The sequence below is a fragment of the Rattus norvegicus genome, chromosome X (genome assembly GCF_021556685.1).
Source record: "Rattus norvegicus strain SHRSP/BbbUtx chromosome X, alternate assembly SHRSP_T2T, whole genome shotgun sequence".
In the NCBI taxonomy this organism is placed as follows: domain Eukaryota; kingdom Metazoa; phylum Chordata; class Mammalia; order Rodentia; family Muridae; genus Rattus; species Rattus norvegicus.
This window is the reverse complement of record NC_141554.1, coordinates 31,015,487-31,033,264: the sequence shown is the minus strand read 5'-3', so window position 1 is coordinate 31,033,264 and position 17,778 is coordinate 31,015,487. Positions and strand designations below refer to the sequence as shown.

The 17,778-nt window shown below is 37.5% G+C and overlaps 1 protein-coding gene across 1 annotated transcript in view; it reads right to left on the bottom strand.

Moving 5' to 3' along the window:
- Window positions 1-17,778, bottom strand: part of Wwc3 (WWC family member 3) — a 116,094-nt gene that overhangs the window by 30,178 nt on the left and 68,138 nt on the right. Inside the window, 3 exon segments of the mRNA NM_001427611.1 lie at window positions 6,466-6,539; window positions 9,016-9,165; window positions 10,049-10,178. Coding sequence (NP_001414540.1) covers window positions 6,466-6,539; window positions 9,016-9,165; window positions 10,049-10,178 — 354 coding nt within the window.

The window sequence follows — 17,778 nt, the reverse complement described above, 5'->3', positions numbered from 1 at the left end:
TTTCACTAATATGGGAATGGCAGATGCAGGGCAGGAGCACACATGAGACTGCCTACCTCCTGTGCCCAGGACACATGGCATTAACTGTGTCTGGCTTCTTGTCTGCTGGGTCCAGCCCTCATAATCTTTCTCAAACCTGAGCTCCACTTAGATACCACCAATTGACTGGAGTTACCAAATGCATTAAATAAACTGTAGCCTAACCCTGTATCAAATAACGTTCTGTCTAATCTAGATAATATACACAGGAACTCACCAAGGATGGAGAATTAGACAAGACTCATTCCCTCCATATAGAATCAACCTGAAACCCATAGTCCTAGAAGGAAAAGGGTCTGCAAGCTAAAGCTTAAATGTATGTATTTTACTCTTGCCTAGTTCTCCAGGAAGGTAAAGAAACACTACTTGTGCATCGGTAGCTTTATTAGCTAAGTTGTTTTCTAACTTAAAGCTAATATTTGGGAAATGATGCCAAATCATATAATTAAAAAAGTAATGTCAGAGGCAACTAAACAGGGCTTAAATATCCACCGAAGTCTAATTAGTGGAATTAAAATTTATAGCTGTAATATATAACTGAAGCTCAATGAAAACATACTCTGAGCAGGACCATAAATAATTCATTGCCAAATCAGACATTATACCCAATAAAATTTCTAGAAAAATCTACTATAAGCTAAGACAAATTTAAAAACTAAATATAAAAGACTTGAAGAGTAGTGAGAAAATTGGCTATGTCTTCATAGCAGATTTTTATTTCATTTTATCTGCTTCTTTGGAAAGCTTAGCTAAGCTACCCAAAAAATAGTCACATCTGTCACACGTATAATACAGGCACATTCTCAAAAGCACTCCTTTTGAGTTTTCAGTGGTATTTTTTTTTGTGTGTATGTGTGTTTGTGTGTATAGATGTGCACTCTTCTCCCTCTCCCTCTCCCTCTCCCCCTCTCTTCCTCGATCCCTGCCCCTCCCTGTAGATGTGTGTTTTACCAGAACCATCTCCTGGATAGCATACATGCTAAGTAACCACTCATCATCAGTAAACTATACACCGTACCCCCAAACCCTGAGCAAACTGAATTTCGTATGGTTTAAATACAAGACTCCATTAAGCCTGGCAGCTCTATGTCAGTGGTATCTACAAGAATTCAACTGGCTGACGGTGGCAGAAAATCCAGTTCCAGATAATTCTATCCTTCCCAGGAAAATCTCAAGGGATTCATGCTATCTAGAAAAAAATCAATGAGCCAAAAAAACTTATAGGAAAAAGGAGAAGCACAGGGAACTTTTCCAAAGAGCCTGCTTACCTCAAGCATACTAAAACAGTAGAACAGCCAAAGTTAAACCATGTACTATAACTATAGCTCACAGGAAAAATGTGCTAGGAAGGGCCAACCTCTCTAGCAGAAACAAGATCCGGATGAGGACAATTTCTTGTGACCCATCTGGAAAAGTTGTTTGGGGCATGCTGAAAACTAGGCAAGCATTTCCATGCTTAAGAATATTTCCTCGTTAATTCCAACTTCACAACAATGCTTGTAAGCTGCTTTTCAAGATACCTCGGAATCTAGAATACTGACATATTGGAAAAGGCAATCACCTTCTTTGTGACCACACTCTGGATGTTGACTTCTCAGCCCTTCCAGCCAAATCAAAAGAGGCATATCTGTCTGTGGTCTGTCTCTTCTAGAAGCCAAAAAGCACCAGAAGAAAGGATTCTCCCAACAACTGACTACTAGCACAGTTCCCTGGCCTTACAGTAGCATGCCTTCTCTGTTGGGCTAAGAGCCTGGAATAGAGTCACATGCAGGGAGCATCTATACTACTGAAGGTTCCTTGAGGAAGTAGAGTTCATGCCTCAAGGAAAACACTGATATGCCTTCTAGATCCATGCTAAATAGTTGATTCACTTTTTGAAGGCCCAAGAAGAGCCATCATTCCATTGTAGAAAAACAATGTCCAGAAAGGCTTTTCTTAGAAGTGTCATTTCAATGAAATTAAGTGCTTGAGAAGCAAGATCATGTTGAAAGTTTATGGAACTCCCACTCCTCCCACACACACACACACGTTTTCCAAATTCATTTTTAAACAACCCTAAGGGCCACTTTAAATTAAACTTTCGAAGGGATCTTCTTCCTTTATTGTACAAATCTACTATATGCTTTATTGTTTCTTTTTTGACAGGTAAAACATCTTATGGCATACATATAATCTTACACAAATGCCTTTAAGAGTTTTAAGACATGTGTTTCTTCATGTCCTGAGAGTAAAGAAATGAAAGCAAAATCTCACTTTAGGTTTCATATTTATTTAAGTGATTTTTAAATTCTGTTCCCTGAGAAGGTCTAATGCAGAAAATAAAATTTGAACTATGGCTCACTTCTGATATCTGATCAAGTGGTTTTTTCTGTCATAACCAAAACATATTAAACCATGAATGGAAATCTCTGTGTAGGCTGAAGAAACTACTCAGATCTTCACAGTTAACAGGAAATTTTTCAATTGTTTGCAATTTCTAAGAATAGTGTATTTTTAATGTTAAAAACATTGGAAGCACATCAAGAGTAACCCCAAATTATACCTAAAATCTTTAATCTGCTGTATAATTTTCCATGTTCTTAAAATGTTGTGGCTTTTTGGAATAGCAAACAATTTCAGGAACTCTATTGTCCATTTTTGATGGTGACAAGCCATAACATATCCTACTGCCATAATGGCAACTTAGAAACTTGTGTCTTCATATTTCAGTTCCAGGCCCTGATAGCTCACGTATTTTTTACTTAGTTTTCTTCTTGTGAATGTTTACTTTTACGAAAGAAAGGTCAAAGAAAATCTCAGCTGAGATCTAAGTTGAAAATATGACAACATCTCCTCAACAGAATGAATGTTGACAGACTAGTGTGCATTTCACTAACCTCTACCTGGAAAATTCTCCATCTAGAACACATGGTACAAGAAGTACCTGTCAATATACTACCATCCCTCATCTGCCCTCTTTAACATTTTCTCCCCTTGAGAAGGAGAGCTCTTAGGGAGATACTTTCTAAAATGAAAAGCAGCAAGTTCACCTCCTTAACTTTGCCCAAATGAAAAAGATGGAGCTACAATAGCAAATATGCTTTTCTTTACTTGTCAAAGCTCATGTGCAAAGTCACTTGAGAAAAGAAGTGGTAAATCCAAGTGAATAATCAAACTCAACTGGAATCACTGGATCCTGACAACAGATGAACACCAGGAACAACCCTGACAGCAAGACTGAAGACACAGGAACTGGACTAACCACATGTTTTGTTCCTATCTGAGCTGAATGTTTCCATGGGAACGGCTACAAATTGTGCACAGTTCTGGAACAAGTGCTCTTAGGTTAAAAATATGGATCCATCTGCGTCATCCGGATTGCTTCAAGAAGACTCGTTATTCTAATTTCAAAAATATTCCAAAAAAATTAAAATGTGAAAATATCCCTCTAATAATGTCTGCCTTGGGAAAACAAGGAGTCATTACAGGAGGGAAGGAAAGGTAAGAGTAGCCCTCTTGGGATACTTCATATAACTCAGAATTGAATACGAAACAGGTTCGTCTGACAGTGGTAGTGTGGCCAGATAATTCTCCAGAATTCTCACACTATCACTTGGAATTACAAGTTCTACTCCTAGACACTTCTTGTAAATCTTAGCATACACATAGCCCTTCACTATCCAGAAATCTACAGTTTTGATAATCTTGTATTTTTTAAAACAACTTCAGCTCTAGGCACTGAAGGAAAGACTTTCTCAAAATATGTAAAAACATCACTTTCTCCTTCTCGTAGACCTGACAAAAGTAATTCACCTAGAAAATCAGCTTTATGAAACTGTAACATTAATAGAAAAGCAAACCATCTAACTTCCTTCTATGGTGGTAACCTAAATCAAAACCTACTTCTGTTTACTGGGATGCATCACACCAGCTCTCCTAGGACTTTTCAGGGTGGACTTGTGGTTGGCATTGAACTTCCCAAGTTCATTGGCCAGTGCTGGTTACCTCCCTGGTCATATGCTTCATTTTGCACGCATTCTTTCATGGTAGCTTTGGGTGCTTGTGGGGGCGATTGTTTCTTCTGACCACTCATATATGAAATATATGAAACATATATGTCTACAGTGGGTATGTATAATGGTCACTTAGTATGTGTGAAGGTGACTAGGCTAAGGGATGTCCAGATAGTTGACAAAACATGATGTCTGACAGTATGCATGAGAGAATTTCTGGAAATTCTTAGCATTTTAATAAGAAGACTAAGTTAAAAGATATGCTTTTATCAGTGATAGCAAGCAATATCCAAAAGGACTGAATTAAAATATTTTATTTCCTAGTATAAAAACAAACAAACTGATCCACAGCCATGATTGCTTAAAACAACACTACTATTTGACCATAGTTCCACAGGTCAGCAGAGCTATGTTCTTTCTAGAACCTCTAGAAACAAATACATCTTATTGCTTCCTCCAGTTTGTAGCTGGTTTCTACTTCCAATCATTATGCATTCTCTCACTCTGACCATCCAGAGTATCTCACAAGGATCATGGAAGTAGGCCTCCTTAGATCATTTAAGAACATCTCTCCCCATCTTGAGATACCTAACCTTATCATACCTGTGGAGTCCTGTTTGTTTTTCATTTCTAAGAAGGCTCTACTCTCCTGCTAATGCAGAAATGCTGGTATTGGATTCTTCTAAGTAGTTACAGTAAACATCTTAAAAAGGTTCTAGCAACTATAACACCATACTTTGGTGGAAATGTAATGATTTAATGTAGTGCCTGCCCATTGAATAATCTTAAATCCTCAATGTTTTGCCCAAATGTACTTCAATATTTAAAAGGTGACTTGGTATGTACTGACACCATTTCTAGAACAAAGAAGTCACTTGCTATGTTTGGTAAATGTCACAGCAACACATAACAATTATGGTTGTAAGTGTAGCAATAATCTATTTTCTGTGTTTAATACAACACAGCAAATTCCAGCACCCACACTTGGCAGTCCCACTTCAAAATAGGAGCGAAGAAGTAGAGGACTGGTCAGAAGAAACAATCGCCCCCACAAGCACCCAAAGCTACCATGAAAGAATGCATGCAAAATGAAGCATATGACCAGGGAGGTAACCAGCACTGGCCAATGAACTTGGGAAGTTCAATGCCAACCACAAGTCCACCCTGAAAAGTCCTAGGAGAGCTGGTGTGATGTATCCCAGTAAACAGAAGTAGGTTTTCATTTAGGTTACCACCATAGAAGGAAGTTAGATGGTTTGCTTTTCTATTAATGTTACAGTTTCATAAAGGTGGTTTTCTAAATCTCAATGAACATTGGTCCAAATGCCAAGCTTCTCAGAAGTCCCTCATCCTATCTGGTATTCTGTTCTTCTTCTGCCCAAGATATTAAGATAATATGCAACCTATAACTGAATAAAGTGTTTTTAAAGCTATTCTTTAGTCTGGGACATGTGGGACAGGCCCATAACTCTAGCTGAGGCAGATAAAAGAAGATCATAAGTTAAGACTTCTCTGGGATAGCATGAGTTCAAGGCCAGACTTGCCAATGAGGGAGACCCTAACGAAAATAAAAGGTAATAGGGCAGCTGGGACTTAACTCAGTGCTAGGCCACATGCTTAACATGTGTGATGCCTGGGTTCTATCCTCAGCACTGCACATAAAAGTAAAATAAAAACAAAAATCTATGGTTCATGGTTTTCTGAAACAAATTTTAAAATGATTTGGTTTTCGGACTCTTTCCATAAGGCATAATAGAGAAAATGTCTCTAAGAAGAGGCCATGTAAACCATTCAAATATTAAAAATTGAGACCATGAACACTTGAGGAAGACAACACACTAAACTCACAGAGGCAAAAATACTGTACTTTGCAAGGATTTGGCAAATGTCCTGTGATAAAGACTGGAGTGAGGGATGGAAAGAGAAAAGACAAATGTGACGTTTGTAGAAGGTAGGTAAAATACAATATATATCAACATAAATGATGTTACTTGTCTCTAACAAATGAACTGTAATATATATCAGTACCAAACTGCTTTTGGTGGTAAGATGAATGATTTACTGTATCAGTCTAAGGGATCTTGCATGTGAAAAGGCAAGACAGTTTGTTTTCACTGGCCTGGTAGATGGATGCTACTTATAGGGTGGAAGAAAGGGAGGGCAGGGAGGGGATTGATATGACAGAGAAACCTGAAGAAGTCGCTAAAGGCTTCACATCATTTTAACTTTCAGTACTGAGAATTTCACATTTTAAGGGCACTTGAAAGCTTACCAGGCATATTAAGAAAATTCAAAGAATAAAGGACATTTCTGTTTTATCAGAATTTGCTTTCTGGTAAAATATGGGCAGTCACATACTAGAGACATGCTCATCCTGCTTCTATGGAAGAAAGCAAGCAAGCAGAAGGCCAAAGTGTAGACGTGCACTTCCTACCTTTTTCGGGCTTCTTCATATTGCCAGTTAAGTCTGACACGGTCTACAAGTCTTGTTTTATCATCAAAGAGAAACTTTCCAGAACACAAGGAACAAAAAAGGAAAGAGAAAAAAATATTAAAAACACGTTTTTAAAATAGAAAATTCACACTTAAACTTTTGGGAAAAAAACACAGTATCATTTACAGTGTATTTTTGTATTTTTCAAAGGTCTAGGAGGAACACTAGAAGTAATACTGTGCTGCTACCCCTGACTGCTGAAGACTAAAAGGCAGGCTGGAACAACTGCTGGCTTCTAAAACTTATTATTTTTGCTTTCAAAACAAGGACTATATATCTCATGATATATATGATATATATCTATGTGTATATGTGAGTATATATTAATATATTCATCTATTATATCACTCACTGCAATGAATAAAAATGAATTGCATTCCAATTAACTAGACAACTATTGTAAAGTGACATGAAGGCAAAACATCCACTCCTGCTTTGTACTGTACATTCTCCAATTCTTCAGTTAATACAAAACATGGTCAACCCTCCATATTTGTGTGTTCCATGTTATAGATTCAGCCAACCATGGTTCAAAAATATAGTTAAGTCCACAATGGTTGTATCTGTATTGTATATGAAGAGACATTTTCCCTTGTCATTATTCCATAAAGTATAATAATATAATAACTACCTGTATTACATCAGGTATTATAAATCATCTAGAGGTGATTTGCAATTAACAGCAGGAAGTATATGGGGATTTGTGCAAATAGCATGCCATCTGACATATGGGGCATAATCATTAATGGATTCTGGTATTCCAAGGGGTTTAGCAACCAATTCTATGAATACAGTGACAAAATTAGATGTTGTACTCATAAATCCCAAGGTCTACATTAGACAGACTAATTTCCTAAAGAAGGTGATAAACAATACCTCCCAAGACTCAAGGTATTAAAAAGGGGGAGGAGAAGGCAGTATCTGGACTGGGAAGGATTACCTACAAGTTGCACTATAAATGATAGGAATACTATTAGTAGTTAGGCTTAAATGTTTTCATACCAATTATATTAAAGGTAACAAAATCCACACAAAGCAAAAAACTAGTTAAACTAAGATAACAGCTATAAAGCTGCCATCCTAGGGCCAACCCCAGTATACTTCAGGGGCTTATAAACCATGACATTTTACAGCTGGAATGGCAGAACCAGTTACTACCCCTAGCCTGACATTTTTAGAATGGCTTATGAAATCATTAGAGAGCTTTGATCTTATCTGTTTTGCTCAAACTAATTAAGAGCTATAAATTCTAAATCAACTTTAGGATAAGAAGAAAAAAAGTCATTTCCAGAACTCAACGAGTCTTGTGCTTGCTTCCTTACTCCATTCCAAAACCGTTAGGCAAAATCAGAAAGTTTTTTAGCTCATAGACTCTTGTCTGTGTATTACAAGTGGTAACAATGCTTTTTAAATAAAATATGCTTCTTCAAAAATGTCTAAATATATTTTCAGCAATAATGAAAATAAAAATAGAAAACAAATTATTTCCAGGACACCTAATCATTTCATAATTTATATTATACTTTTCCTCGAAAGGTACTATTTTTCAAACATTCAAACTACCAAATAACTAAAACTGTTATTTTTTTCCCCACAAACTGTTTGTTTTTCTCTTGTAAGCTTTCTTTTATTTAGTGTTAGGGTTATTACAAGTTCCACTTGTAATATGTTTACATAATGTTTACACATTATGTTTACATAATGACCCTAAAACAAAAGAATCCCTCCAAACTGCTCTCCATTTGATAGCAAATTAATTTCTAACTTCATCCAATGAAATTACAACAGTAAGTCTTGGATTATTTATTAACTACCCAGTTTCAAATGATTATTTTCCCAATTTGGTCTTTGTGCCTAATTTGATACTTTTCTGACTGTCAAGGTAAAGCATGCTAAAATTGTTTCAAACTTCAAAAAAATCAGTTTCTTAATATTCTTTTAGCAGAACAAGAAATGGCAACAATGTATATTCCTAAAGCTTTGAAAATCATTGCGCAAACCAGAGATCAGCAATCTGATCCTGGAATCAGGTCCAGTCCACTGCCTGATTTTTGTTTGCCTGGTTTTGTAAAGTTTTATTGACACCCAAAAAGCCCATTTTCTTAGGTTTCACCCAAGACACTTTTGCAGTATAATGAGACCATTCAAGGATATGACTACCTAGTTTTCAAAGCCTGAAATATTCATTCTCTGATTCTTCACAGAAATAATTTGCTAAGCCAAGCTCTAAAATGTCATGGATATTAAAAAATACTTAGGTTTACTGCTCTCAAGGCAACTGTCATTTTTAAGACTCCTAATCACAAGACAACATGCATTCTATACCACTGTACCATTATATTTAAATTGAGAAATGTGACTTTCAAATTTACTCACACATCAACTAAAATATCTCTAAAGTAGAAATTAAAAGTTAAATGTGTGACAACACCACCAAAGTCAGTGAGTCCCCTCTGAGCACGTTCATGTCTCTGCCCTGGATGAGCATACCTCTCCTACAGTGTCGGTCTGAGAGCCAGCATCACAAAACTGCTGAGAGGCACCAGAGTTACCAAGTGAACCTGTGCTGTGAGAGAAATCTGGTAGAGTGTCCACAATAGAGCAGCTATTCTTGAAGCTGTCAGTAAGCTTGGCCAGACTCTGGAAAAGAGTAAGACAAGTTCTATGAGTGGAGATGGCATAGCTTATTTCTCTTAGAAGTAGCTGGTTTTTGTTTTTTGTTTTTTGTTTTTTTTTTTTTTCTGATTCATGGAGGTTTACAGCCTATGACTAGAGAGATCCCCCACCCTACTACCAATTAGCATTAGATTTTTCTAAAAGAATCTTTTTCAATGCACATGCTTTAAATAAAATTGTTAGTCATTTAAGTAAATGAAAAACTAGATCCTTCTGGTAACAGAAACCTGAAATAGAGAATAGTTATGAGGCCATTTTTATTGTTTTTTTTTAATGTTTGTGCTTCTTAAGTTAAAACAGCATTTCTATCCCAAATGCCTAATTAGTAACTGGGTCTGATAAAGATGCATGTCACCTCACATTTTTATAGCTAATCCAGAGATGAAAACATCTCCCAGACCAGACTTTTATAACCTGATTTTTCACCCATTGTGCTACATGGTCAAAAGTAATCTCCTGTGGGTGATAGTATGCCAAAAATTACAGAAAATCATGTCTTTTTGCACATGGAGCTTGTTTGTGAGGTCGAGAGAAATAGAATTGTTTTCGATTTCTTTAGGCTTTGGACCCATTCACTTTTGGCATTGTTGAAGACATCAGAATCAGAAAGGACAAGTGCAACAGAGCTCAGATAGTTGGCTCAGAACTAAAACAATGGTTTTTAGAAGAGGCCAGTCATCTTGAGTTTATATAAGATAATATCTTATATCATATATTTATCAGGCAAAATTAACCAAATGCACATATACAGTCCTTATGAGATATGTATACAGCAAATATATAGCATATAATAAAAATGACAGAAAGGTAGGCTGGCAGAGTCTTCAGGAGGCAGCCTTAGCTTTACCTGCATCAGATCCCGTCGCTCCTTCTCTCCTGTACAAATGGCTTTCTTAATAGTACGGAGTTCACTCATAATAGCCTGGGCCTCATCCAGTTTGTAGGTGGTGTGAGTATTTGACATTTTCCGGTCAATCCTGTTTAAAAATTAAAAATTAGAGCCATTCTACATGAGATCACAATATCCTTTTAAAAAACCAATAAGCATCAAGGTTAGAAACAGTTAAAAGCAGAGTTTAGGCACAGAAGAGCAAAGACTCCATGAAACTTTCCTTCATTTCAGGAAACAGAAAGACCTGAGACCTGGTTAATGGATATCTGCCTTTGATCCAGAAGGATCCTGTGCAGGGGAGGAGGCCCCTACCCCCAACTAAGCAGCAGGCTTGAGTAATACATGAGATTGGATAGTTCGTCATTGGGAGGACAACCAAAGTTTGTTCATTTATTCTCAGAATCCTCAGATCAGTGGTCAAATATGTTTATTAAAAAAAAACTTATGGGTGAGATTTGTAATGCCAGGAGAGGATACAGAAAACAGCAAGAAGTGGTATGTTTCAATAAAATACTTGAACAAAGATTGGAATTTCTCTTGTGGCGCTGGGAATTAAATTCAGGACCTTGCCCAGGCTAGGCGCTCACTCTACCACTGCACTATATCTTCAGCCCTCAACACTTGGAAACGTATGCCTTCTCCATACATTTCATTCTAGCTATCACTTATCATTCTCTTTTCTATCTCCCTGTTATTTTTCTTCAGTCGAAATATCCATCCAGCAAAACTTCCTTCCTTCCCCTTCCTCATTCTCACCACTCTCCTTGTTCTTGTCTGTTCATCCACAACTGAGTCAACCTATGCACATGAAGGCCTGGCTCAGAGTAGTAGATATAGGACATAAAACAGGACCAGACTTGACCCCACCTTCCAAGAGCAGGCTGTCTTGGGAGCATGTCCTCTGTCACGTCTCCCAAGTCTAGGTCTCACATCTGGAAAGCCCTTGAGGCTAAAACGATGGAGAAACTGGTCCGGATGTGGAATGAATTCCTTCCCTGGAAACTAGCTACCTTATTCTTCAGCTTCCAAGCCCACCATTACACAAGTTCTGAGCCTAAAAGTTTTCCCACAGGTTATCCTAAAGATCTGGATCATTGGTTGCGAGCCTAAATTGCCTGCTTTTCCACTACACAAATCTGGCATGCTGTGAGTAGGAGTAGAATTCCAGTACTGCCACTCATTAGCTATGGGACCCTAGGACAATCAACCATGTCTTTTGATCTACTTCCTTGTATCTCAAATAAGTATACTAACAATACTATTCCCACAGGCCAGTCATAAGATTTAAGGAGAATATATGAGGAAAGGACTCACCTGGCAGAAGGCCTAGAATGCAATGTTTGTAATGATTAATATCAGTATAATAAAACTACTTACTCATTGGAGAAAAAGTATTAAGTTGCCAACTTTACTATTTCATTATTATTAATAAATTCCTTGACATAGAAGATACAACACAAAGCAAAGCTCAGCAGCAGAGTTGACCTGACCTACTGGCATTCTTAGAACAGACAAGCAGGGGTTGAGGATTTAGCTCAGTGGTAGAGCACTTGCCTAGCAAACACAAGGCCCTGGGTTCGGTCCCCAGCTCCGAAAAAAAAAAAAAAAAGAACAGACAAGCAAATACAGAAGCAAGAAACTGAGTCCTGGATGGAACAGAGCAATAGAAGCAGTGAGCCTAACTCTGATAGCCATCAACTACTATGAACATTTATGAAGACAGAACCTAAGTCCTTTCCATAAAAAGACAGATACAAATGCACCAATGGACCACACATATTGCATAATGATGCTCCTAAATCCAATCATAATCTGACTCCACATTTACTTAGATATTATTTTAATCAGCTGCATGCATTTTTTATTATTGATAGGAAATATATTTTAATAGAATACGGTAAATATCTATACAACTTCAGTTATAATTAAGGCTTATTTTGATATAAAGGTTCTGTATTTTTTCCATTTTTTTAAAAGTTGGGCATTTCTTATTTACATTACAAATGTTCCCAGTTTCCTGTCCATCATCCCATCATCCCCCTAAACTTTCCCATTCACTTCTATTTTTTTTTTTTTGGTTCTTTTTTTTCGGAGCTGGGGAACGAACCCAGGGCCTTGCGCGTCCTAGGCAAGCGCTCTACCACTGAGCTAAATCCCCAACCCCTTTCCCATTCACTTCTATATGGGTGTTTCCCTCCCCATCCAACCCTCATTGCTCCCCCCACCAACAATCCCCTACACTGTAGGTCCAACCTTGGCAGTACCAAGGGCTTCCCCTTCCACTGTTGCCCCAACAAGGCTATTCATTGCTACCTATGCATTTGGAGCCCAGGGTAACTCCATGTATAGTCTTTGGGTAGTGGTTTAGTCCATGGAAGCTCTGGTTGTTGGTATTGTTGTTTTTATGAGGTTGCAAGCCACTTCAGCGCTTTCAGTCCTTTCTCTAATTCCACCAACAGGTGTCCCATTCTCAGTTCAGTGGTTTGCTGCTGGCATTCGTCTCTGTATTTGACATGTTCTGGCTGTGTCTCTCAGGAGAGATCTATATCTGGCTCCTGTCAGCGAGCTGCATACATTTTTAAACTACAGTGTTATAGGCTAAAAGTTAAATTACATGAGCATGAACTGAACTTTAGGTGGTAGATATTATTCTTTGTTCTTTTTTTTTCTTTTTTTATTTTTATTTTTTTTTTTTTTTTTTTGGAGCTGGGGACTGAACCCAGGGCCTTGCGCTTGCTAGGCAAGCGCTCTACCACTGAGCTAAATCCCCAACCCCCTCTTCTTTGTTCTTAAAAGATCTCCAGCAAGCGCAAGGCCCTGGGTTCGGTCCCCAGCTCCGAAAAAAAAAAGAAAAAAAGAAAAAAAAAAAGGATCTCCACTCCGGCTCCTTCTTAATACCTCATCCAACTGATTGAGACAATTAGCTTTAACTCCACAATAACCAGATGGTTGTCATGAAACTTAGCCATAAAATATGAAAAGTTCTATTGACTGTGGTATATATGGCAGGTGTCAGGCAGAGGATACAGGAGGATCACAAGTTTGAGGTCAGCCTGGGATATACAACAAGACTATGTCTTAAAACAAAATAAGACAAGGTCTCTCTCTCTGTGTGTGTGTGTGTGTGTGTGTGTGTGTGTGTGTGTGTGTGTGTGTGTGTGTCTGTAGATACAGAGGATATTACAAACCTAAATGGTGTGATAGACAGGGAGCCTAGAAACTGACTAGATAATCAGCAGAACCTGATCATCTACAGGTAGAAATGAAAAATTAATTTATCCAACAACTATCTCCCACAAGGTTAGAGAAGCCGCTTCTTATACTAATTATCATTCACTGACATATAAAGCAGTTACCATTAAAACGAAGTCCATGGCTTCAATACATGCAAAGACCCATGACTGGACAGTAGAAAAAATTCTATGATAGAGAAGGCTTTTGTTATGAAATTACTGAAGGACAAAGAGACACCCCCAAATAATGATGAAATTATTTTAACCCATGTCTAATTTAAGAATATATGCTGGCAGTTAGTTCCTGTTCTTCTACTGGAGCTAGAATGTATCTCATGACTAGAGCATATGCTTAAAATATGTGAAGACCTGAATTCAATTTCCAACACCCCCCACACCCACCCAAAGTCCCTTGACAGCTATCCATCTCAGCATCAAGACCCACAATTCAGGAACACATAAAGCATGGAAATCTCATATATGTTTCCATCTTACATACTGTAGGAAGAGCAACAAGTCTCTAACACAAAGAAAAATTCAAGGGCCATACATTTTAAATCACTCATGGCCAAGGAAGTCACCAAATGTTTTTTGCAGGGCTTATTCAAATAATAAGTCTCGTATTAATCTTCTCATGAAATGCTTTACCCTATATTGTTGTTAATCATAAACTGAATTCTCTGTAGGTTGATTAAATCTATAGAAAAGGGGAAAGTGATCTTCAGAAAAAAACCCGAAAGCCAGGAAAGTTCAATTGCTATCTAACCATCAATGGCCACTGCCTCTGCTATTTGGCTTTCCTATTATTCCAGAAAAAGAGAACGAGGCCTGCAACCAACCTCATGGACAGAAGGGAAATTTGACTATACTAAATGTAATTTTCCAAGGGCATAAGATGAGTATCAATAAGTATCCATAGCTACACACACACTATGTTCCATGGTGAAAGCTAAATACAGGCTTATACCTGCTGCTCTATTAGATCTGAATGTGGTGGGTGCCCTGCAGCTTTTAGTTGGAGCCCCTAAGCTTGGCTACCATTAAACCTAGTAGTGGGCCAGCAGCAGCCTACCGTGGCACTAGGTTGCACAACAGGAACATCAATCATATCAAGGGAAAAAGACCTTACTTCATCAGCATCATGTGTGATTTAGTCTAATAGTGGGCATTTCAGAAGCCTTTAGAGAATGAAAATGAACTTCAAGGCATGAACCTTGCTCTAGCCACAGCTCTACCTAAATGACCACGAGACAGTGAAAAACAATAAAGATGAGGGACTAGCAAGATGCCTCAGAGTGTAACTGCAGTCACTATACAAGCCTGATGATGACCTGAGTTTGGACCACAGAACCTACATTAAAAGCCAAATATAGTAGTAGCCTAAGGTAAGCCTATAGGAAAACTGGCTGGAGGCATATGGCTTAAATTACCTTGATATGCAACACCTCAGAAATAAGCAACCCTGCCTCAACAGAAAAAAAGAAGTTGTCCTCTGGGATGGCCTTGTTGGGCACTAAAACAAGCCCTTGGTCCTGCCAAGGCTGTATCTCCCACTGCAGGGGAATGTCAGGGCTAAGAGGCAAAAGGAGGGGTAGTTGGGGAGAAGGAACACCCTTATAGAAGAAGGGGGATGGGGAAGGGATAGGGGGTTTATGGAGGAGAAACTGGGAAAAGGAATAACATTTGAAACGTAAATAAAAAATATCCAATTTTGAAAAAAGAAAAAAGAAAGGAATGAGCTATAAGTAAAAAAAAGAAGTTGTCCTCTGACTTCCACATATGTGCTATGATATATAGATATAGATATAGATATAGATATAGATATAGATATAGATATAGATATAGATATAGAGAATATACCAGAGTAGCTGTTTAGTTCCTGTTTCAGGGATACTCTGGAACAGAGCAGAGAACCTAACACAAGTAGGCCTCTGGACCACATACAATCTCCACAGCTTTCCTATTTTGTGTAAGTTTGTTTGCCTAGAAGGAAATGGGGAAAGTGTTTGCTGTAAAAATTGTGAAGGAAGGATCTTGAGAGAAGACTTAGCAGTTAAGAGCACTTCCAGGTCTTGTAGAGAACCCGGGTTCAGTTCCCTCTATGCTTATATGGCAGTTTACAACTGTCTGTAACTCTAGTTTCAGGAGATTCAATGTGCTCTTCTAGACATCCTTGATACTAGGCACACACATGGTACACATACATACAAGCAGATAAAACATTCATAAAGTAAAAATAATTATTAAAAAAGAAAGCAATTATATGACACTTTCAAAAACTAAGAGCCACTAAAAATCCATTATCAAAATAGTTGCATATTATTACAAAATGCACTGTTACATAAATTATGTTATTCAATCATATCATAAGTTCTATGATATAAATAGTATCTAAAAATAACTCAATATATCAAGTTCCTAGTAGATGAAAGAATCATGCTGCATGCTTTACACTGGGTATTCATTTAAGCCATGAACAGATCTATAAGATAAGTATAATCCTCTTGGACTTTATAATAAAGAAGTTGGAGTTTGGAGCAATTAACTAAGTGTCCAGATGACAAATTAATATGTGGCAGGGCAAGGATTCAATACTCACCCATATACTCCCTAGTTTTAAAATTTGCACAGAATCATAGAGTAAGGTGATGTCCCTCCTGTGCAGTGTGTCACCCATCATACTGTCACAGAGTGGCCAAAGTGGGAAGAAATAGATTGTGTACAAGAAAATACTTCATAAAACTCAAATTGCTTCCATTTTACAGTCGCACTCAATTGTTATCTAGCAAAACCTTCAATGAGAAGGGAATCTCTTTTTTCCCGTTCTGTAAAATTTACTTATCTAAGACTTCCCTCTAATTTTGAAAAGTTCAGAAACACTACTGAGAAAACTAAGACAGAAGGATCACCTTAAATCCAAGAATAGAATAAATAATAAGTTTCAGGTCATCCTGAGATATAGAATGAGTCCTGGTCTCTAAAATTAAATGTTTATAGAAATTCTGGTCAAATTCAGATGACCATTCAATTATCTTTTCTTTTATAAAATATTAGTATGTTCTCCTTCATAAAGAAAATGCATAGATATCTGCCAAGAACTGTCTTAATTTTTTTTAGTTTTATTATTAGGAGTGCAAATCAGTGTTCATGAGCTATATTTCTACTAATAGAAATGTGATCACTTCTCAGAAAGAATAAAATGTAATACTAAGAAGGACAAAAGGTCTTATGCAGTGTAGAAAAAAACAGTACAGAGACTCAACAATCTTTAGTTTTCCATACTCGTACTCTATGTTTTGTACATAGCTTCAGGATACTTGAATAACATGCTGAGGGCTACATAGCCTGTAAGAAATACAATGAGAAGGCCAAACAAGGTTCTTCCTATTAGTACTAATCCTCTTCATCACTAGGTTAACAATATACACACAGCCAAGGCCTACTGAGTGAAACCTTAAGACTATAGCCAAATGTGGTTCCCAAATCCTCTTTATAGTTTTTTTTTTCAAGAAATTGAGGGGAAAGGGGGAAAAGATACCAGTCAGAGACATTTAAGAGATGTTTATCATCAAATTTATATCATATTGCCCTAAGGTTTCCATTTTTGGTGATCAACTGAAATGCCGGTAGAATACACTAGCAGAAGAATAAAGGCTAACACCTTAAACCATCATCTTGGAGAAAAGAGTTGTCAGTTCTCTAGAGCTACTCTATGTTAAAAATGAAGATTAAAACCAAAAGAATAAATATTTTTGTTACAGCCACTACATTTTACATTGATAGTTCTAGAAAAGGCCTTGAATGCAGATCAGGAAGCTTCTGGCTACTTGCTAGCAACAGCAGGTCCTCTAGGAATGCTAGGTCTACCCCATCACTGGAAACAATGTTCCTTTTGCTTCCATCCCATTCTTGTGCATTTTACTGCTATCTTGGTACTGTCTGACAGGAGTTGCACAGTCTGTACCTTATGTCTGTGTTAGTAGGATACTGCTGATGGAACCCTACTCTAGTTGTACACAATTCCATTCCTTCCTGAACTGCTAAGTCCTCAGAAAGAAAGTGCTAACTCTCTTATCTAGTAATGCCTCAGTTTGATATCAAATATTCAGAAGTGTGTACTCACTCTTATTTAAGGAAACAAATAGGTGTAACTCTATCTATCCTCCCTTAACTGGGAAGTTCTTTAATCCATCATAAGACTGGGAGGATCACAGAGTGCCAGCAATGAAGCTAGTAGAAAGTGGGTGTTGAACTGCTTAGTGGACACTCCTTTTAATAATGTGAATATCATTTAGCAGGACCTCTTAAAACAAAGGGCTCAAAAGAAATATAATACAAAATATAGAGGGGAAGGAAAAGAACTTAAGAAGAAGATAACCAGGTCAACATACAGATCCCCTGAGATTCTAGCAGTCCAGGAAAAGCTTTTGTCCGTACTAAAAGCAAGTGTCC